General features: G+C 47.3%; 2 protein-coding genes across 10 annotated transcripts; both read left to right on the top strand.

The window, feature by feature from the left end:
• The first annotated feature begins 2,025 nt into the window (after window positions 1-2,025).
• RAPSN (receptor associated protein of the synapse) lies at window positions 2,026-11,453 on the top strand. 9 transcript variants are annotated; one of them, XM_086462505.1, is made up of 9 exons: window positions 2,026-2,232; window positions 4,744-5,082; window positions 6,353-6,511; window positions 6,854-6,952; window positions 7,050-7,172; window positions 9,757-9,810; window positions 10,450-10,649; window positions 10,778-10,815; window positions 11,380-11,453. In XM_086462505.1, the coding sequence occupies exons 1-9, from the start codon at window positions 2,041-2,043 to the stop codon at window positions 11,451-11,453; spliced, it is 1,278 nt and encodes a 425-aa protein (XP_086318631.1). In that variant the 5' UTR covers window positions 2,026-2,040. The 9 variants fall into 9 exon arrangements, with proteins under 9 accessions (XP_086318631.1, XP_086318623.1, XP_086318630.1 ...); XM_086462497.1 differs by lacking the exon at window positions 10,778-10,815 and having other exon boundaries at window positions 2,041-2,232; window positions 11,381-11,453; XM_086462504.1 differs by lacking the exons at window positions 4,744-5,082; window positions 10,778-10,815 and having other exon boundaries at window positions 2,041-2,232; window positions 11,381-11,453.
• A 441-nt stretch (window positions 11,454-11,894) lies between these two features.
• On the top strand, window positions 11,895-19,788 carry PSMC3 (proteasome 26S subunit, ATPase 3). Its single transcript, XM_086462483.1, has 12 exons — window positions 11,895-12,043; window positions 12,160-12,240; window positions 15,322-15,447; window positions 16,203-16,307; window positions 16,403-16,465; window positions 16,907-17,044; window positions 17,168-17,311; window positions 17,517-17,665; window positions 18,173-18,269; window positions 18,417-18,562; window positions 18,753-18,834; window positions 18,957-19,788. The coding sequence occupies exons 1-12, from the start codon at window positions 12,017-12,019 to the stop codon at window positions 19,065-19,067; spliced, it is 1,269 nt and encodes a 422-aa protein (XP_086318609.1). The 5' UTR covers window positions 11,895-12,016; the 3' UTR covers window positions 19,068-19,788.
• The last annotated feature ends 1,062 nt before the right edge of the window (window positions 19,789-20,850 follow it).

Raw genomic sequence — 20,850 nt, 5'->3', positions numbered from 1 at the left:
GGTCAATCCCAAGCACAGATACAGGCTGGGCAATGAGTGGATCGAGAGCAGTCCTAGGGAGAAGGACCTGGGGGTGCTGGTGGATGAAAAACTGGACATGACCCGGCAATGTGCACTCACAGCCCAGAAAGCGAACCGTATCCTGGGCTGAATCAAAAGAAGTGTGGCAGCAGGTTGAGGGAGGTGGTTCTCCCTCTCTCTTCTGCCCTTGTGAGACCCCACCTGCAGTGCTGCATCCAGCTCTGGGGCCCCCAGCACAAGAAGGACATGGACCTGCTCGAGCGGGTCCACAGGAGGGTCATGAAGATGCTCAGGGGACTGGAGCACCTCCCCTATGAAGACAGGCTGAGAGAGCTGGGCTTGTTCAGCCTGGAGAAGAGAAGGCTCTGGGGAGACCTTATAGCGGCCTTCCAGTGCTTAAAGGGGGCTACAGGAAAGACGGGGAGGGACTCTTGATCAGGGAGTGTAGTGACACGACAAGGGGTAACGGTTTAAAACTGAAAGAGGGAAGACTTAGATTAGATATTAGGAAGAAGTTCTTTACTGTGAGGGCAATGAGATGCTGGAACAGGTTCCCCAGAGAAGCTGCGGCTTCCCCCTCCCTGGAAGTGTCCAAGGGCAGGCTGGATGGGGCTTGGAGCAACCTCGTCTGGTGGGAGGTGTCCCTGCCCATGACAGGGAGATTGGAACTGGATGATCTTTAAGGTCCTTTCCAACTCAAACCATTCTGTGATTCTATGAAAAAGATCCCAAACCAGGTGTCTGGGTTTTCTGTATCTGAAAAACATTGGATTTCCCTGAGGCACTCCCCACTCCCCCAAGTTTGTTATCTCTTGTTATGAAGGACAGAGTGAATCTATAGATAACAAAGACTGGGCCCATTAAAAATGCAGCACATTAATGGGGGTATGAAACTTGGCTCCTAGAGGAGGTGTGTAGGAGAGTTAAAGCTATCTTCTAATTCGTCTAACAATTCTCTTGCACAATCGGAAGGTGCAGAAATCTGTTGCGCTGAATCATTGTTGTCATTCGTGATAGAAGATCATCAAGTTCTGGATGCAGAACTTCAGCAGTGCCTTTGGCAACTGTGGAAAACTCTTGGAGGACTGTCACAGGTATCTGATGGCAGTGAGCAACAGTTAGTCATGAACACAGTTTTTCGAGATGGTTAGCTGCTTCTTGTCCTTGAAGTTAAGAAGTCAGTGCCATATTTGCAGCAAATCTCTAACAGAGCTGACCTTTGTCCACAGAAACAGGCCATATTGCCAGCTGAGGTCCTCAAAAGGGAGGCTAAATGGTGTGCCTGGCAAAGTATCAGGCACCTTGTTGCGAGTATAATACTGCACACGTGTACGTGCTGCAGCCTTCTAGTTTGTACCTTACTTTTTAAGGCTCGTATTGTTCCTAAGGATGCTGTCCTAGCTGAGGCTGCTACCTCCTAGGCTAGCCCACCACCACCAGTATTTGTAAAAGGCGATGACAGAGAGAGGAAAGGGACAACGGAGACATCCCTGTGACTGCAGCTGATTGTCTCTCCCTGGCGTATTTATAAGCTGCATACCAGTGGGCAGGGGTGGGCAGCTGGCTTGCCGTGACCTTGGGAGCTGGGGAGCCTCACTAGCGTTCCTGGGAGCCACGTGAGCCGGACTGGCAGGCGCAGCTGCAGCCAATGGCGAGGAGACCAGCACTGGCTGCACGGATTGAGTTTCACTCCTGCCGCTTGAGATTTTTCTCTTTCTCTCCCTGTTGTGCTTTTCCTCTTTGTTTATGGGATTGGGGAAGCGAACACGCTGATGGAGTCCTAGCAAGCAAGACGTTTGCCTAGTGGACTTGGGATTCCACCTTCAGTGCTGAGCAACCCCTTCTTGCCATTGCCTACCACAGCTCCAGCCCCCTGACATGGCTGGGCTTTTATGGCTCCAAGCCTGAGCACACAACCCGCCCTCCTCTATTAGGGCATTTTATGTTGTGTTCTCTTCTGTGCACTTCCTTTTTGCTGTCCTTAGAGGTTAGTGTAAGAGGCTTTTGAACGCATGGGAGATGGGTCAGGACCAGACAAAGCAACAGATAGAGAAAGGACTCCATCTTTACCAGTCTAATCAGACCGAAAAGGCCCTGCGAGTCTGGATGAGGGTTTTGGAGAAGTCTGCGGATCCTGCTGGCAGGTTTCGGGTTTTGGGTTGCCTCATCACTGCTCACGCAGAGATGGGCAGATACAAAGATATGCTGAAGGTAAGGCAACTGGAGATGAATGCATGCTATTGTGTCGCACCCCCTACGGAGTGTGGCCGGAGATCAGAATGTGAATTTGGGGGGTGATTTTGTATATAGTAAAACATACCAGCTGTTGAGTGTGTATTGCGGGCTGCCATAATAACTGTGTTGACCAATAGCTCCAGCCCACAAGATGCACAGAGTACTACTTTTCATTGGGTCCGGTCCCTCAAGATTCCCCAGTTATTGAGGTTCTCCAGTTAACCATGGGGACCTTTCTTGATTTATTCCCCACATACAGGCACACCATGTTATCAGGCTTCAGGAAAAGGTATGAAAACAGGGCCTTTGCTCCACTTAGAGCTGCTTACAGTGTGTATGTCTGTAAAAAGAGCTCTCCAAGTGGATTCTGTAGAATAAGCGGCAGTCTTCTGGAGATGTGGCTGTTATCTTGTTGTTGAACTGCTGTTTGATACCTAATAGATCTTACATTGGTTTTTATTACAATTATTTGTTTGCAAGGGGGCTGATTAAGAGGGGAAAGAGGATGCTTTTTGTCAAAGGGTGTTGAGGCATGTTCCAGGAGGGGTCTGACACTGAGGTCAGAGAGGGGCTCCCGGTTGTGAGGACAGCACAGAAGAAAGAAGGATATGGGGCTTGATGGAAGAGTGGTAAAAAGAAGCTGAAGCTAGATATCAGGAGCATTGAGGATAAATGTGTTTGATTAAATGAACAAAAAGAAGCTGATGCGTGGATCTGAGAAGTAACAGGATACATAGAGAGCAGCAGGCAGTGTTTGGGAGGGTGACTCGGGAATCGGGAAAACAAGGCAAGAGAATGTTGTAATAGTCTTAAGAAACTATCCCAGCCTGAAATAGGGTCTTTCTGAAGGGCCTCGATATTCTTGTCCTGATGTTTCTGGTTGCCTCTTGCTAGACTGGTAATCATTCAGCATTTAGCACAAACTGTGAAGGGGGTGCCCACATCTTACTGAAAAGTTTTTGGTAACTCTGATTAGAATGGGGGCAGGGAGGGAACACATCTTACTAGTAAACCCATGCACATGTCAAAGCCCTATCTTAAACCCAAATATTTTGGATGAAGAAGAAAAAAAGGGGTATTAATATACTTGGAAAACATTTGAAGAAAAACAGTTCTGGTAAGTGATGTGGAATTAGGTGGTGGCAGAAACAGGAGACTGATTAGGAAAGAGAGAACCAAAAAAGGTAAGATGTGGCTACCTGAAGGAAATACTGAAGGCTTCACAGAAAACTAGACACAGGCAAAATAGTGGGCTCAGTATACCTGGACCTTAATTTGTTACCTGAGAAGAGAAGAGAGAGTAGAATCAGAGCAGGTGAATTTTAGTTCTTCCCAGTATTAAGAAGGAAAAATGGCCTTAGTCAAACTGAAGATTTTACTCCGTGAGTGATCAAAGACAGAGGAAGGAGAACTTTAGCAATAAACAATTGAGAGAGGAAATAACATGAGAAAAGGGATTAAAGGCATGAAATTAATTATGATTTAAGGAGGGTTATGATGCTCAACCTCTTTTGGAGAGAAAAATTACTTCACATCAAGGAAAGAGGCTCTGGCAATCAGGAAATAATGAAGAACTTGTACGAAGGTAAGGGAACGTGGGGGAGCATGAGCTGGGTCACATTAATGGGTCTGCATAGCAGCTTTCCTAAAGTGCTAAGGAAACTGAAAACATACATACCCAAACATGCGCAATTTATGTTTGGTTTGGGTTTTTTTGTGAAGAATGTGAAATGTTCTAGTAGCTTAAATTATTACATGCTGCCACTAAACAAAAAGGAAGTAATTGGTGCCCTTGGGAATTGTTATCCATAAACCTAACTGATAATCTCTACTGAAAACACAAACTGAGAAAATTGCTAAATATTTACCTTTGTTACTGATACTAATTCAAGCCAGCAGCGTGCTTGCTTCATTACAAAGCACAAAAGAGTCACTGCTCAGAAGAGTTTACAGTCCAAGAGACTTAAGTCATCTAAGAGGACTGTATGCAATGAATCCTGAAGGTTACAGGAAAAAACCTGTCAAGACTGCAATGTGTTCATAAAAAAAATTGATGAAAGAAGCAGCTTGCTTACTTTCTTTTATTAATAGAGTACTTCAGTGTCTTAAAATTCCAGAGACAGTGGAATAAATTAAACTGAGTGAAAGAAAACTGAGCTGCGTTGTCTGATGTTTCCTGCTTCACCTGCTTCTCTTTAGGGCTGTTTAACAGCTTTTTTCCACTAACCGCCAGCCTAATTCACCTTCCTTGCCCCAGAGACGGTGTGGCGAGGGGGAGAGGTTTCTGCAGACTGCTCACGGGCCTTTTAAAACACCAGATAACTGCTCAATGCATACGATGCTTCTCTTCTCAGTCTGTGCTGCTGGACTCCTCTGCCCTGCTCAGAGATGAGCCACTTCTCCAGTACAGGGTGCTGCTCTGTGGGTGTTTGAGCTGCATTTGCATAAACAACACACTTTCATAAACACTGTCTTTTCTACTTAAAGTTTGCAGTGGTACAGATTGACACAGCACGGGAGCTGGAAGACCCGGATTACCTTACAGAGAGCTACCTAAACCTGGCTCGCAGCAATGAGAAACTCTGTGAATTCCAGAAAACAATCTCTTACTGTAAGACGTGCCTGAACATGCAGGGTACCACTGTAAGCCTGCAGCTGAATGGCCAGGTGAGCCTCAGCATGGGCAATGCCTTCTTGGGCCTCAGCATTTTCCAGAAGGCTTTGGAGTGCTTTGAGAAAGCTTTACGCTACGCACACAACAACGATGACAAGATGCTGGAGTGTCGAGTCTGCTGCAGCCTCGGGAACTTCTATGCCCAGATAAAGGTGCGGTGACCTAAGGGACGGAAGGGTGATTGTCTCATGGATGCAGGAAGGAATTTGAAATGATGTGAATTGCAGCTTATTTCTTTGCTATAGAAAATGGAGTACTGGCATAGCATCATAAGCTAAAATCGCTTCTTTGTAAAACCATCATTGAGTACTCTCCTTCACAGTAAGGATTAGTGTAATGCTTACATAGCACAGCAGAAGCAGCTGTGAATATCCCTGAGTGCTGAAAAGACCAAACTTGGCTTCAAAGAAGATCACATCAGAGGAGGTACTGTCTGCTCACGGGGCTGGCAGCCAGAACTCCTGGATTCTCTGTCTCTACCACTATTGCAGGCAAACAGCTATTATATGAGCAAAACCAGGCAGGAACTGAGGATGGGGGTGATTTGCCAGTTCTACCTTCTATCACAAACAGCAACAAATAGGTTTTTCCTCACAAAGTCTTGATTTTTGTCGCTACTGGAAGACTCACCAACTGAACTGTTAAAAACTATCAGTAAATTTCCCTCATAATACCAAAAATAAAGAACATTGTGCTGGATACTTTTAAGGTATGAAATAAGAAGGGAGCAAGGAAATTTTAAAAGTTGTGGTTTCCTTTGTGCAACTTGGAGAATTAAAAAATATGAGGACTTTTTAATTTCTGCAGTCTCATTTAACTTACTTGAGAATGGGTTTAGATATTTAGGTAATAGTTTTACATACTTACTGTAAAATAAGATTTCTTTCTAAAATGCTTTTAATGCAGAAAGATGCTTAAAAATGAACATATATTATATGATGACTTACTGTGGATTTGGTGAGGCCGTGATTCTTTGTTCCTATTTCCTACAATGATAGATGATGAGCCTCTTGGAGATCCTGACTCACCATATGGAGAACATAAGGCCTCCATGTAGGTGTTGAAAGCAGAGATGATGTAAGAGCAGAGAAAGTTTTCAGCCTTTGGTTACAGAGGAAGGTAAATGGTTCCTGCAGAGGAAAGCTGATGGCATACTATATAAAATTCACTTTCTGTGTCATTGCCCCAGTGTCTTGAAATCAGAGAGTAGTAGGAATACAGCATATGGCAATTCTACCTTCCACAGTGAAAACAACTAGTGAACTGTGGCATGTGGAAGAAGAGCAGCAGGAGTTGAAAGGTGTACAGAAATCTGCTAGCTGTTGCAGTGCTAGTAAATTTAAAAAAAGGGTGTTTTTTTTCTTTTTTCTTTTTGCTTTGTTTTTGCTGTAACTGCTGTCTATCTGCTTGTCTGCCTTACAGGATTATGAGAAAGCCTTGTTCTTCCCATGTAAAGCAGCTGAGCTGGTGAATGATTATGGAAAGGGCTGGAGCTTGAAGTACCGTGCAATGAGCCAGTATCACATGGCAGTGGCCTATCGGAAGCTGGGGCGCTTGGCAGATGCTATGGACTGCTGTGAGGTATAGTGTGCAGGCAGATGCAGAGCTGCCACAGGTCTCTGCAAGGGGATCTTGCCTACAGGACTGGGAGGAAGAGAGATACGATGGTATTCATGCTTGACTCTAGATGTTTCTGCTGTCTCCTGATCTTAGAGCTGTGGTTTCCGTAGCCCAGGGGGCCTCAGAAGTTTGGGTCTATGAATGACGCTTGGTTGGGAACTTGTGAACAGGACTTTACTTGCTGTAGAAAGATTGTGCCATTTCTTTGGAGCTAACCTGTCAGTGGCTGGAGTGCACGGTCCCAGCCCTGCTGTTTTGGACCAGGAACAAGCACTTCTACTGACCAAAGACAATTTCTTTCAGGAGTCCATGAAGATTGCCCTGCAGCATGGTGACCGGCCTCTGCAAGCGCTGTGCCTACTGTGCTTTGCAGATATCCATCGCAGTCGCAAAGACATGCAGGTACAGCTCTTTTCTGCCAGGAAGGACAGAGGGGAGAGCAAGAGGGTGTGAAAAGCAGGCCGTAGCAAAACATGTGTTTTCCTCCCTGCTTCTGCAGACAGCCTTTCCTCGGTATGATTCCTCCATGAGCATCATGACAGAGATTGGAAACCGCCTGGGCCTGGTCCAGGTGCTGCTAGGAGTGACCAAGTGCTGGATGATCCAGAAGGAGCTGGATAAGGTCAGTTATGAACTTGCTTCTACAGAATTTTGTTAGACTAGATGAGAGCATACAGTCTTTCTCTGAACCGTGCGCCCATCAAAGTGCAGCAGAGGCCTGTACCCCAACAGGGTCGGTTACTTGTACAGTGTTACTTCTCCAAATGGTCCCACTCAGCCTGGAGTTTGTTACTAATGTTACGAACGTCCATTCTGAGTCAGACTGCTAACTTAGAGAATTGTCTCACTAGTCAATCCGGATGACTTAAAGCACTACACTGAGAAACCATCACTGAAAGAAGGAAGCCTACTCCTGCCATTGAGGGCAATCAGCTTATGCTCTGAAACAGATTCCACTGCCTACTTTTTTAGCTATATGACTAAGCTCATTGTTGTGATAGTGATAACATTTAGACAGCTCTACAGCTCCACCATGTGCTTTGCAGACAAATGTGACATCAAATTCCTAGAGAAACTCTGAAGGTATATAAACTGTGACGTAAAACAGAGAAATGAGAGAAGAAAATCATTTGTGAATAGACAACCAATCAATATAGTACAAAGTGGTGACATTACTTACTTGGAAAATGCTTAGGCAGTGTATGTGTATAAAATCCAGATTGTACTAGATACAGAAGATTGCACTGCAGGAACATTACTGGGCTGCAGAATGAGATCCTCAAAGGTTAGCCTTGAACTAGTGCTGAACAACCTGGTATGCCTGCCTGCACAATGCCGCATCAGGATGCAGGTTTGGGTGTAGATATAATGAAGATTCACTCTTATCACTCATATGACATACAAAGAAATTTAGCTCAGACAAAGCATCCCACATAGTAGGAAATCAAGTAGTGTGTCTGTTGGAAGAGACAAGTTCAAGGTGCTGTCAGCATTTGAGTTGCCTACAGCAGAATATCAGTTGGGTGAGATATAGCTTGCAATCTCAGTAAGTAAACACTACATTTGCCATGGAAGAAGAAACTGTGGACTTTGCTCAGTGTAATCCCTTCCCAGCCTCATATCTCATACTCAAAAAAATGGGACAGGACACAGCAGGTAGGCCTCTACATGAGAGAATATTCAGACCATTCATCAAACCCTACATCCCCTGATCCCACCTCCAGCCATTGCCACCCTCTGATACCACAAGCAGTTCTCACTTGTGAGAGCCTGGTGAGGGCTTTGCACGGAGCCCTAATCTCACCAAAACCCACAAAAGAGGAGAATGAATAGATGAATCTTGTATTCTGTTCCAGGCGTTAGAAGGAAGCTTGCCCTAGTGGGTCAGGGACCTTATGACCATTGCCCCAAATGTGACCCCCTCAAATGACACAGCCCTGAATACTCACCCAAGCCTGTTCCTCAACTTGCCAGTCCCAGTTTCTATTTCTCATGCTACTCACCCCAGTATCAGTTACCCAATAAAGCAGTTTGCTAACTTTGCACTTGCAGATTCCCTGTTCTTGTCCTAGCCTCCTCCATCTTCCCAGTCTCCTTGCCCAGTTAGTCGGTTTCCTTTCGTTTGCATGTAGTCAGTACTACTGCAGATCCTTGCAGGCTGTTTGACACAAACTGTGCCCTGGACTTCTCAGCACCTCTTCCCCCACCCCGCATGCCTCACTTCGATTCTTAGTCCCGGTCATTAATTTCAGGGTTTTCCAGTACGCAGCCAGTCGTCATAGGTTATGTTCTACCTGCTGGCCTTCACTTCCTGCTTCCCTCTTCTACAAGTTCCTTATCCTACGCTGCTGCTGCCACCACAGGTCTAATGCTATCTCTTCTGCATTCAGGGTGCATGCTTTCATCTCATCTGGTCCTCCTCTCCTAGAATGGCAGTAATGCCAAATTATAGGGCAGAAATTTTATAATATTCCTCCTGAAAACTACTGCATCACGAGGGAGACCTCTTCTTCCCCTTGGACAAATCTGAAGCAGATCTCAGTTGTTCTGGAAAACAGAGATGATGAACAGTGAGGAACACTGTGGTGTCTAGGGGAAAGTAGGGTCTCATTTTGGTATAATACTCTCCTTCAGACTGAAAAAGAGATAGGAGTGCACTCCTACATCACACCATGTGTAAGTAGGACAAAGTGGGTATATGAACGGCAGGGGAAAAAATAGAAAGGTGTGGTGTGTTGGTGGTGCTGATCCCTTTCCTCCCCTCTTGTGCAAGTGAAATTGTAGTTGCCCAATGATTATTGAGCCTGTAGGGCAGGACAGGGAAAAGGCTTGCTTTGCTTATGCTTCATTCCAAACCCAGTGAGCATGTGGGACTGAGTTTAAATAAGTCTGTAATCTATCTGCTTGGAAACACCAGCCTCTGCCAATATTGTACCCCTACTTTGCACTGTGTGGCTGGAACAGGAATGTAGCTCTTGGATTATTTGTGGATTTTCAGAAACCGAGCTTTTCTTATGGATGAAGAAGTAAGGAGGGGAGGGAAATCTGCCAGACAGCTGTCTTACATCTCCAGAGTTGCAGTGATACTTGTTTATCCAAATTCTACTCTGTACCTCTTTCTTTTAAAAATTCCTATAAGGCATTCATACTAGCCTAGTTTTGATATATCAGACTGAGAACTGATGATGCATGCTCTCTATTCACAGGCTCTGGAAAGCATTGAAAAGGCACAGGAGCTGGCAGAGGGACTAGGGAACAAGGTAGGACCCTACAGCTTTTTCTTCAGCACTGTCTGTAGTCTTCTGTCAAGCAACTTAAGAAGCCAAACGTTGAAATATCCAGACTTGTAATTGCTTTTTAACATGTCCGTATTAACCAGTCGATGCTTGGGACTTGCTTTGTTGTGAAGTGTTTAGTTGTGGGCAGTTGCACAGATGATCATCCATGTGCAAGTCTGAAAAGTGAGGGAGGCGTCACAGTGGGATAAACAAAGGGGAATGTGAAACAGTAAAAACAGGGTGTGAAACGAGCAGAGGATTGGGGTCTCTTCTTGAAAAATATTATTGCCCTGAGCAGCAGTTGAACTGTGTGCTGGCTGGAGGCAAAGGGAAGTGAAATACAGCATATGGCACAGATAGCTCAGGGAAACCATCTTGGTGAAAGAGCTGCAGACTGCCTCAAATCTGGTGTCCCCTTTTGTGATACAGAGAAGTAGGGTTAATGGCAAGAAGTGCTGAGACACCAAACATCGTCCTTATGAGTGATCTTATCCCTTGGGCAGCTTTCTATGCTGATGTTTCTCTAGCTGGCTGATGGGGCTGTAGTGTTTTCACTCCTTCTGGTACTGGTCTGTCTTGACCTTGTTCACTTTTCTTTATCTTTCTGCCCTTCACATGTAGCTTGGCCTGCTGAAGCTCCACTGCCTATGTGAAAGGATCTATCGCACAAAGGGGCAGCAGCGAGAATTGCGTGGCCATGTAGTGAAGTTCCATGAATGCGTGGAGGAGATGGAGCTGTACTGTGGCATGTGTGGGGAGTCCATTGGGGAGAAGAACAACCAGCTCCAGGCGCTGCCTTGCTCCCATTTCTTCCACTTAAAGTAATGAGCTGGAAGTACTACAGATCCTTATGACATTAGTCATACGAAAGAGCTGTTGAAGCCCAGAGGAGGACAGTCCTAGGCATGCTGTTCCCTAGATCTTTTTCCTGCTTATCTGGGCCCTGCAGCATCCCATTGCGGTGTCATGAATCTCAGGGCCTTGAAGGCTGAGATTGAGCCGTAATATCCATCCCGCTCCTGTCCCTTCAAATGATCATTCACTATCTCCTCACTTTGTAGGTGCTTAGCCTACTTCATGGGTTCTTATTTAGTTCCTCTTGGGGAATTCGTTCTCCCCTCCCAGGGGCAGTGGGGGTTTTTCCCCTGAATCCCCCCACTTTCTGTCATCTAGAAGTACACTGAGGTGATGTTCTGTCTGTTACTGTGCTACTGCCATGAAAGAAGTTAGATGTACCATCATTTTATGTTTAGAAGAGACATGTGTGCAAACACACTTAGTTCTGAAAATTAAGAATTTAAAACCACCACCTGATAGTGACACTAAAGTTAGGCTCAAACTACGGGGCAGCGAGAGGAGCCCGGTGCGCCCTGGGGCTTGGTCTCCAGCAGCGCGGGGACTTACGGAATGGGCGGGATCAACTCTTTGCCCGTGACGGGAGGGACCTTTCCCTGCGGTACGGGGGCAGCGGGCAGAGCTGCGGCGGCAGCGTCCCCAGGGGAGCTCCGACCGCAGGACGCGAGCCCCCCCGAACGACCTCCTCCCTTCGCAGGTGCCTCCAGACCAACGGGACCCGGGGCTGCCCTAACTGCCGCCGCTTGTCGGTGAAGCCCGGCTACGTCTGACCCACCCGCAGGGCTCGGCCTTCGCCGCCGGAACTGCCGGGGCCCTCAGGTTACGCCTGGCCACCCCGGCGGCCGTGGGGCTGGGGCGGGCGGGCGGCGGCGTCCTCGATCTCCTCTCCGCACGGCCGGCTCGGGATCGCTCCTCTGTACGGGGATTGACTGCAATAAAGGGTATCGCCGGGAGAGCGCCCCGCCTGCCTCCGCCACCGGGCTCCAGCTCCTGCCCCTCGCAGTGGGGGGCGGCCGCGCTCGGTCCCTCCCCCGCCGGGCTCCGCCCCTGCCCCGCATTAAGATGGCGGCGGGGCCATCACTCAGCAGATTTGGCTGGCGGCACGTGACTTGCGCGGCGGTCTGCCCTTCGCCACCCCACTGGCAGATTCGGCAGAGCCGTCGGGCTGCTCTCCGGGCGGCGGGGGCGAGCGGGCCGAGGAGGAAGAAGAGGGGGCGCGGAGCCTCCGAGCTGTCTGTCCCGCTGCCTCCTGCCTTGCTCCCGGGGCGAGGAGCGCGGAATCTGCCGCCCGGAATCGGCCGCGCTGTGCGTCCTCTCGCTGGCTGGGGGAAAGATGGCGTCGGTGTGGGATGAGTCCGAGGTGAGGGGCCGGGGCGGCGGGCCGGGGGCCGCCGCCGCCAGGCGTGGGGGTGGGGTGGGATGGGGGGCCGGGGCCGGGGCTCGGGCCGAGGGTGACGCCGCCGTTGTGCCCCGCAGGATGGCGTCGGCGAGGAAGTGCTGAAGATGTCCACGGAGGAGATCGTGCAGCGCACGCGCCTCCTCGACAGCGAGATCAAGGTAGTGGCGGCGGCGGGCCTTGGAGTGGCGGCGAGCCGAGGAATGGGGCCGGGCCGGGCTGGGCCGTCTGCCTGCGGCGGGACCGCCTGCCGGGAGCCCTGAGCTGCTGGTGCTCGGTGAGGGCGGGAGGGCGGGCTCAGCACGGCCATGGGGGCAGAGGTGAGGGCAGTGAAAAATAAGATGCAGTTAACTAGGTGGAGAACGGTGGATCTGAGGTATGGTGAGCCTGGAAGGTAGGGAAGGAATGTTGAGAGAGCAAGGACCCGAGGAAGCTGAGGGGACAGAGCTTTGGGTGCTCTAGCTGAAGGTACGCAAGTTCCTCCCAGCTCTCCTAGGCACAGGGGAGGGGGAAGTGTGTTCCACGGCCTGGGTCAAGTAGGGTCACCGGGTAATTGAGGCTGGAAGGGACTTGAGAAGATCTCTAGGCCAACCTCCTGCGCAAAGCAGGGTCAGCTGTAACCCACGCTGCTCGGGTCTGTATCCGGTCAGATCTTGAAAGCTTCTAAAGACGGAGATTGTACCCCTTTTCAAGGAGTTCTCTGCCACTGCTTGGCCGATCTTACGAGGATAAAGACTTGCTTTACGTACAGCCTGAACTGCTCTTGTTTCAGGTTTTGTTGTTTCATCTGCCTGCTGTGAAATGTCTGGTTCTATCTTCTTTGTACTTTCCCTGGTAGTTCGCTTCTTCAGCTGAACAAGCCCACTTCTCTCACCTGCTTCTCAGAGGGCCTGTGCTCTAGCTCCCTGGCCATGGTGGGGGCCCTGTGCTGAACTCCGATTTATCAGTGTCTTTGCTGTATGGGGGCCCAAAGCCAGATAGAGTGTTCTAGATAGGATCTAACAAGCGTTGAGTAAAGGGGGCTGACCAGTCTTCTCCAGCTACTGGCTATGCTCCTGTTTGTACAGCCCAGGGTGCCGTTTGCCACCCTTGCTGTCAGGGCACGTTGCTGGCTCCTGTTGTCCATGGAGACTCCCAGGTCCCTTTCTGCAGAGCTGGTCACCAGTCAGCCAGTTGCCAGCCAGTGTAATTGCAAGGAGCTCTTCCTTCCCTGGTGTGGGGCTTTGCATTTGTCCTTGAACTTTGTGAGGTTTCTGCATGCCTGTTTCTCCCACCTCCTGAGGTCCCTCTGAGTGGCAGCCCTGTCCTTGGGCACAGAGATGGTGCCCCTCAGTTTGGTGTCACCCGCGAACACAATGAGAGTGCACTCCATCCTGTTGTCTAGGTCATTCCTAAAGGTGTTAAGTAACATAAACCTGGGTAGATCTGTCCAAAGATAGACCCATTTCACATAAAAGAGCACTTACAACTTCAGTATAAGTTTGTCTTTACTGCCTGATTCAGCAATATTGAGATAAATTATTTCATAAATTCTGTAGAGCAGATTCATCCTACTGCTTCAGGCTCCGCAAGTAATTCTGCCTTATTAACATACTTTTTTATTCTTTAAAGACAGCAGAGATAAATGTGTGTCTTGTTTTTAAATTGCAGAATACAGTAAGGAGTAAAAGTAGCCTTCTCTATTTTATAGTAGGAGCATCATAATTGATAAATGTTTATTGGCACCCTCCTTTCCTGCACTTTTCCTTGAATGTTTCCCAGACTGTGTTTATTGACTCAAATTTATAAATTTTTTTGCAGTTTTTTGTAATGGATTCTGTACTGGCTCCTGTAGTAGTTCTGTCCTGTGAATAAGTATGTATTACAGTGCAGTATTATGCTTAGGCATCAAGAGTTTTAAAAAGATAGTTTTTTAGAGAAGAGTGGATTTTCCCATTAAACAGAATCATGTAAGCCAGTTCTCCTGAGAGCATTTGGTGCTACAGTCACTTTGGTGGGGATTGCAGACTGCATGTTTTCCAATTGTGTGAGTAACTAGAAGAGGATGGAGAACATATGTGGGCATCAGCCAGACAGCACAGAGAAACACCTATGTTGGCTGCATCAGTCTGGGGTATGAATGTTGGATGTGAGGACAGAACCATACTGTTGGATGGTGAGGACAGAACTTTTGTTATAGGTGTTTTCCCTTAGTTAGTAGATTTGTAGATCTAGTAGAATCATAGAACGGTTTGGGCTGGAAGGGATCTTTAAAGGTCAGCTAGTCCAACCCCCCTGCAGTGAGCAGGGACACCTTCAACTAGACCAGGTTGCTCAGAGCCCCGTCCAGCCTGACCTTGAATATTCCCAGGGATGGGGCATATAGCACCTCTCTGGGCAGCCTGTGCCAGTGTTTCACCACCCTCATCCTAAAAAATTTCTTCCTTATATCTAGTATGAATCTGGTTTTTTTTAGTTTTAAAACTGTTACCCCTTGTCCTGTTGCAACAGGCCCTGCTAAAAAGTCCATCCCCATCTTTTTTTAGGCCCCCTTTAAGCACTGGAAGGCCACTATAAGATCTCCCTGGAGTCTTCTCCAGGCTGAACAGCCCCAACTCTCTCATAAGAGAAGTGTTCCATCCCTCTGATCATTTTTGTGGCCCTCCTCTGGACCCACTCCAACAGGTCCATGTCTTTCCTGTGCTGAGGACCCCAGAGCTGGACGCAGCACTGCAGGTGAGGTCTCACCAGAGCAGAACAGAGGGGCAGAATCATCTCCCTCGACCTGCTGGCCTTTAAACCCAACAAAGCCTAACTTTAAAATAGGTTGTGTATATGGATGCACACCGATACATGCGTGTGTGTGTGTTTATGTCAAGTTACTGTGTATCTGTGTATATTAAAAAATGAAAACCAAGACACAGTTGCCTTACCTAGCTCATATCCTTAGCTAGGCCACAGCACCACCCGGTGAGCTGATGCATGGATTAGGCTGAGGTTACCCAGTGACACTGGGAAGAAACTACTTGTGGATATTGATTAGTTGGAGACCAGAATGGATTGGGTAGCCTTGATTCCTAACCAGTTTTGGCTAATTTGCTGGCCTTTCCTCTTTTTCTACTACATTTCACTTTATACCCACTGTTTCCTCAGACTTACTTTTTTTTTTTTAGCTGTTTTACTTTTGGAATGATATATTAATTTTATCTTGCCTTAGTCTTCCAGTATTGTTCCTATCCCTGTCTTCTGTGTACTGATTCCAGATCATGAAAAGTGAAGTACTGAGGGTGACCCATGAGCTTCAGGCCATGAAAGACAAGATTAAAGAGAACAGTGAGAAGATCAAAGTGAACAAAACCCTGCCGTACCTTGTCTCCAACGTTATTGAGGTGAGAGCATGTGTTCTCCTGCAGCAGTGTGAGAAGTGTACACAGTATGTATCGGGAGTGAGGAAGGCAGGGGAAGGCATCTTGACTTTGAGATGTGGTGTATTCTCAAACTACTGATGGTCCTGGAGCCAGGACTTTCAGGTTTTTCTGTTGGTTTTGTGGTGACCTGGAAGTGTACATTGCTTGCCCACTTCTTGTCTGTGTTGTTCCGTAGCGTTGGCTACTGTTGGTCTGTACGTAACATAGCCATCAAAGGGTGACGCAGCCTTGCCTAGTGCAGGGTTGGGCGTGTGAAATGCAGTATGTGCTTTCTGACACTTGTGACACAGGGAGTGGGAAGTGGTGGCTCTGTTACTACATCACATTCTTTTTGTCATTCAGTAATTTTGCTGATAAATAAAAAAAATGCTGATAGTTTTCCATTTGTTAAAAGAAGGGGGTTGGTTTGTACTAGTGTTTCAAACTTAATGAACCAAAGGCTTAATGTGAGCTGCTGTAATGGGAGGAGAACTCGGTGCCATTAGCTTAGCTACTGCTTTGTTCTGAACTTTATAGTGTCTTTCTGTGCGCTGTTGCATGCTGCTTCATGAGGAAAGGAAGAAGTTAATTTTTACAGGAGGGCTTTAATGCTTTCAGGATTCTACTGCTGACGGATGATGGGAAGTTTTATTTCTCGAACTGCATGTAATTTAGAGGCATTAATCCTGGGGTCATCCTGCTGGCCTTGTTACAGGAAATCTCTCTCTGGTTTTCAGTTGCTGGATGTTGACCCCAATGACCAGGAGGAGGATGGAGCAAACATTGACCTGGACTCCCAGAGGAAGGGCAAGTGTGCTGTGATCAAGACCTCTACACGCCAGGTAAGACCCATGTGCCCAGCTAGGTGTGAGGAGTTCTGAAAAGGGCCTTCTCCTAATATGGCTGGGCTTTGCTTACTCTGATTTCTTTCCTACAGACATACTTCCTGCCTGTTATTGGGTTGGTTGATGCTGAGAAGTTGAAGCCTGGAGACCTAGTGGTGAGTGATGCTGTTGTGACTGTTTGTTAGCTATGATGTTGGCCAGAAAATTGCATATGTCTTGCCCTTTAGGAAGGAGACAAACCTGTCCAGATTTCTCCAAGACCATTTCTGTACTAAAATTTTAATAAGAAGATACTATGAGTTCAGTCACATTCGTGGTATAGTTCGGGCTGTATGTTCTTTGTACATATGATCAGGTGCTGAAAATTTAGATATCACCTAGTGAGCTTTGTAAAACCAATCTCTTTAAGTAAATTTGGCCCCACTTCTTTAAAACATGCTAGGTTAGCTGTGGCGTTGTCCACTGTGCTGAGCTGTGGCGATCTGGTGAATGCCAGTGTCAAATGCATCCTTGAGGTCTAGTGAATCGTCTTTGACGGCGTGTTTATTAATTGCTATCTGAGAGGCCTGTTAAAAGCAAAGGACTTGTGTTTACAGGGGGTGAACAAAGACTCTTACTTGATCCTGGAGACTCTACCTACTGAATATGATTCACGGGTGAAAGCCATGGAGGTGGATGAGAGACCCACAGAGCAGTACAGTGACATTGGGGGACTGGATAAACAAATCCAAGAGGTGATACTTTCTGTCCAGTTTCTGGTGTGACTGAGGACAACAGTCTTTGAACTTCAGCTCAGAACAGGCAGCCTGGATCTGTGGAGAATTGTTTCATGTACTAACATTTTTCTTTTGCTGTAGCTTGTGGAGGCCATTGTCCTGCCAATGAATCATAAGGAGAAATTTGAAAACTTGGGTATACAGCCACCCAAAGGAGTCCTTATGTACGGGCCTCCAGGAACAGGGAAGACACTTCTAGCTCGAGCCTGTGCTGCACAGACCAAGGTAAAGGGAACCTTTGAAAATGTGTGCTGCTGTAGGACAGTACCTGAAAAATAAGAACACCTCCAAGGGGAGAGGGGTCATACATACAAAGGCTGGGATTTTCTTGTCTGTTTGCTCGCGTGCTTGTTTTAATTAGGGGCTGCTTGTAGTACTCAGAAGTGACCCTGTTAAGAAACGAGGCATAGGATTCTCTTTCCCTTCCCAGGCTACGTTCCTGAAGCTTGCAGGTCCACAACTTGTGCAGATGTTCATTGGCGATGGAGCTAAGCTGGTACGCGATGCTTTTGCTCTAGCCAAGGAAAAAGCTCCTTCCATCATCTTTATTGACGAACTGGACGCCATTGGTACTAAAAGGTGAGGTGTAGGCCATGTTGTAAAGCTCTTGGGAGCTGCCTAACAGCCCCCTTTGCCTGTGTATGTGAGGGAAGCCTAGCTTGAAGTGTGGCCTATTCAGAAATGGAGTGTAAAGCCGACCACAGATAGATAGCAGTTGCTGCAATCCTTGGGCTCATGAGCGAAGTCCATGAGACTTGGGATCCACCTGATGGTCTCCCACTATATAGAACTGTTTTCTGATGACTGCATCAGGCACATGGAGGTGTTCATCTTCATTTACTACTTGGGCCTGGACAACATTAGCCCCATTCAGCTCTAAGGCCATAATAAGACTTAGCTGCTGCTGACAGTTACTCTAGTCGCAGTCCTCATCAGGGTAGGACTTCCTGTAGTTTCAAGGAGGAACTTGGAAGACCTTGTCCAAGGAGTGTGAACTGCAGTCATTCTGGTTTTTTATGTGATTAAAACCATAGGGGCAGAGTGGTCAGGTTCATGCTGATAGTTCTACCCTTGTTTCCTCCTCAGGTTTGATAGTGAGAAGGCTGGTGATCGGGAGGTGCAGAGGACCATGCTGGAGCTGCTTAATCAACTTGATGGTTTCCAGCCCAACACACAAGTCAAGGTTGGGAACTAGCAGAGAGTGCTACTGAGGTCCTGGGTGCTCTAGCGGGGGATGGAAAACAATGTCCAGGGAAGAAGCTTGGTGGATCCTTGGGGAAGAGAGGTGTGTCCTCCATTGCCTCAGACTGATGACCCTGCTTCTACTTAGGTGATTGCTGCCACCAACCGGGTTGATATCTTGGACCCAGCTTTGCTCCGCTCTGGACGATTAGATCGCAAGATTGAGTTCCCGATGCCTAATGAGGAGGCCAGAGCCAGAATTATGCAGATCCATTCACGCAAAATGAATGTCAGGTATGGAAGAGGCACGGCCTTCTGAGGCTATGCTTGTCACTCGTGATGGTACCTCAGGGCTGTGGAGTGGTAGACGCTCTCTTTTGCTGAGCGCTCGCTTTTGGGTTTTAAAGAGGCTCCATACCTTGCTTTTTCTATTTGGTACGTGTTCTCAGACCTTTTGGTTTTTTCCCCCTCCCACTTATATCAGCCCTGATGTGAACTATGAGGAACTGGCCCGCTGCACAGATGACTTCAATGGAGCCCAGTGCAAGGCTGTGTGCGTTGAGGCGGTAAGTATTCCTCTACAACAGCCAGCACCGACGGGAGGGAAATGGGAAAGCTAGCATGGAGTAGTTCCTTTGCATTGGTGTGGTGCGCACATGCCCTCTCTAAATACTGTCTCGTTGGGCAGGGAATGATTGCCCTCCGCCGTGGAGCTACAGAGCTCACTCACGAGGACTACATGGAAGGAATCCTGGAGGTTCAAGCAAAGAAGAAAGCCAATCTGCAATACTATGCCTAATCTCTGCCCAGTCAAGGTTGTGGCCTTGGCAGGGGACAGGACTAGACTGGACTGTACCATTACTTTCTGTCTGGAAAAAATAAAGCATTTTTTCCCTCTAAAAACAAATCCGTGATGTCTTGGGGCTGTCGCCCTTGCTCGGTGGTTCTACCTCTGCAAAAGGCAAGGCGAGAACCTCCTGTCCACAGTGCCCATCATGTGCCTTTGGAACTTTCTGCTAGAACTGGATTAAATCCTGCTCTGCTACTTCTGGATGACGACCAACAGGTTATACGGCAGTCATGAACTGCAGCTCAGCATCCCGTTTTAACTTGTGCAGCCAGTGAACAGACTGTACAGCCTTGTTAGAGGCTTTGAGGCTTTTGAACTAACACTCACTTTGCAAGGGAGAAGTGAGCACGCTTCACACGAATGATGTTTTAACTTTGTCACTTAAACTTAACTCTGGAAGCTTTAAACACCATTGCTGATACGCATGTGAGGTCTCTGGTGAATCAGTCTGGTGATTAGAAAAAATTCAAGGTTTCATCCACTGAGCAAGTCTTTCAGTACTTTTAATGCCAGTTGAGAGTTACAACTTCCATTTAAAAATTACACTTTTCATAAATACACCGACTTTAGCATTAAGTATCTTACATGCCACTGTATTGTATTTTAAATACAATGTAAACATCTCCAAATGCTGGGCACCTCATCTTTACCTGTGCAGTTTTTGGACACTTGGGAGAGGGGTGGGGACATGAGGGAGGAAAGAATAAATTAATGAAAGAAAAATGCACCCCAAAGTACTTTGGCTGATGTTCCTGAGTTACCCTAGTACTTGCACTGGTTCCAAGGTCCTTACTGCTCACTTTGGAGAGGGAGCTTGTTCCAGCAGAGTGTGCGTGTTCTTGACACTGTGCTCAGGGGGCATTCGATATGAGAAAGGGGTGAGTGGTGAAGTGAGCAGAAGCCATGTGTTCCTGAGGAAAATACATTGCGGTTCCTTTGGACATTAATATTGGAGGGGGCTGTCCATCTTCTGCTAGTTCATCAGTACTGCTATTTGAGCTTGGGAAGGATTACTCGCCTCCTTTCACAGAACAGGGGTTGCACCCACAAGTTAGTTGGGGGGTGAAAGTTGATTCTGGCAGCTCAAACTATTGACGTACTTTCAGAAATGTACCCTGGCCTCTAGTGGAGTAGTTAGAAGCTGCATGTTGCATACATCTCCCCATTAAAACGGTGTGGTAGCCAAATGAGTAACCTTAATTATGTAAGAAGCTGAGGAAAACTTTCCCCTCCTTTCCTGAAGCTGGTATTTTAGAGTCTTGCTGCTCAGTTACAGCTGGCTCCTTTTGGAAACAGCTTTAGTAGTGAGTAAATAGCTGATACCGTATCATGGAATAGCACAGATTGCTAATTTAAATGAATTAATACTAAGAACGGGCTAATTCTTTGGCCAAAACCTTGGCTTAGATCAAGGTTCTTTTGGGAAATGATGGCCTGAGCCAACACTGGACATGCCTGTTGCAAAAGTGTTCAAGCCAACTTCGCATACATCCTTGCCCTAATTTGGGTCTGAATTAGACAGACCTGCAGCAATAGAGTTGGTGCGTAAACATCCCTTACAACTGGACAAAAACAGGACCATGGAGGTACAGTTCAAAAAAACAGCACAAAAAAAAGACACAGCCTTGGACTTAATCCCTTGTAAACAGAAGAAAAACAAATTAAAAGAACTGTCCCCCTTAAACCATCAATGAGCAAATCGCCAATAATTCAAACCTGGCGTTATTTGCAA

This window comes from Leptosomus discolor, chromosome 3 (genome assembly GCF_034619465.1).
Source record: "Leptosomus discolor isolate bLepDis1 chromosome 3, bLepDis1.hap2, whole genome shotgun sequence".
NCBI lineage: Eukaryota > Metazoa > Chordata > Aves > Leptosomiformes > Leptosomidae > Leptosomus > Leptosomus discolor.
The sequence above is the reverse complement of the archived record's forward strand: the minus strand, read 5'-3'. Positions and strand labels throughout refer to the sequence as shown.

What these genes read in the sequence shown, in the direction of transcription:
- RAPSN (XM_086462505.1), top strand. Translation starts at nt 2,041, where the DNA reads ATGGGTCAGGACCAGACAAAGCAACAGATAGAGAAAGGACTCCATCTT. An exon ending in TCCAGAAGGAGCTGGATAAG is followed by an intron (nt 7,173 to 9,756) that starts GTCAGTTATGAA and finishes CTCTATTCACAG; the next exon opens with GCTCTGGAAAGCATTGAAAA. An exon ending in CAGAGGGACTAGGGAACAAG is followed by an intron (nt 9,811 to 10,449) that starts GTAGGACCCTAC and finishes CTTCACATGTAG; the next exon opens with CTTGGCCTGCTGAAGCTCCA.
- PSMC3 (XM_086462483.1), top strand. Translation starts at nt 12,017, where the DNA reads ATGGCGTCGGTGTGGGATGAGTCCGAG. An exon ending in CGGTGTGGGATGAGTCCGAG is followed by an intron (nt 12,044 to 12,159) that starts GTGAGGGGCCGG and finishes TGTGCCCCGCAG; the next exon opens with GATGGCGTCGGCGAGGAAGT. An exon ending in TCACGCAAAATGAATGTCAG is followed by an intron (nt 18,563 to 18,752) that starts GTATGGAAGAGG and finishes CACTTATATCAG; the next exon opens with CCCTGATGTGAACTATGAGG.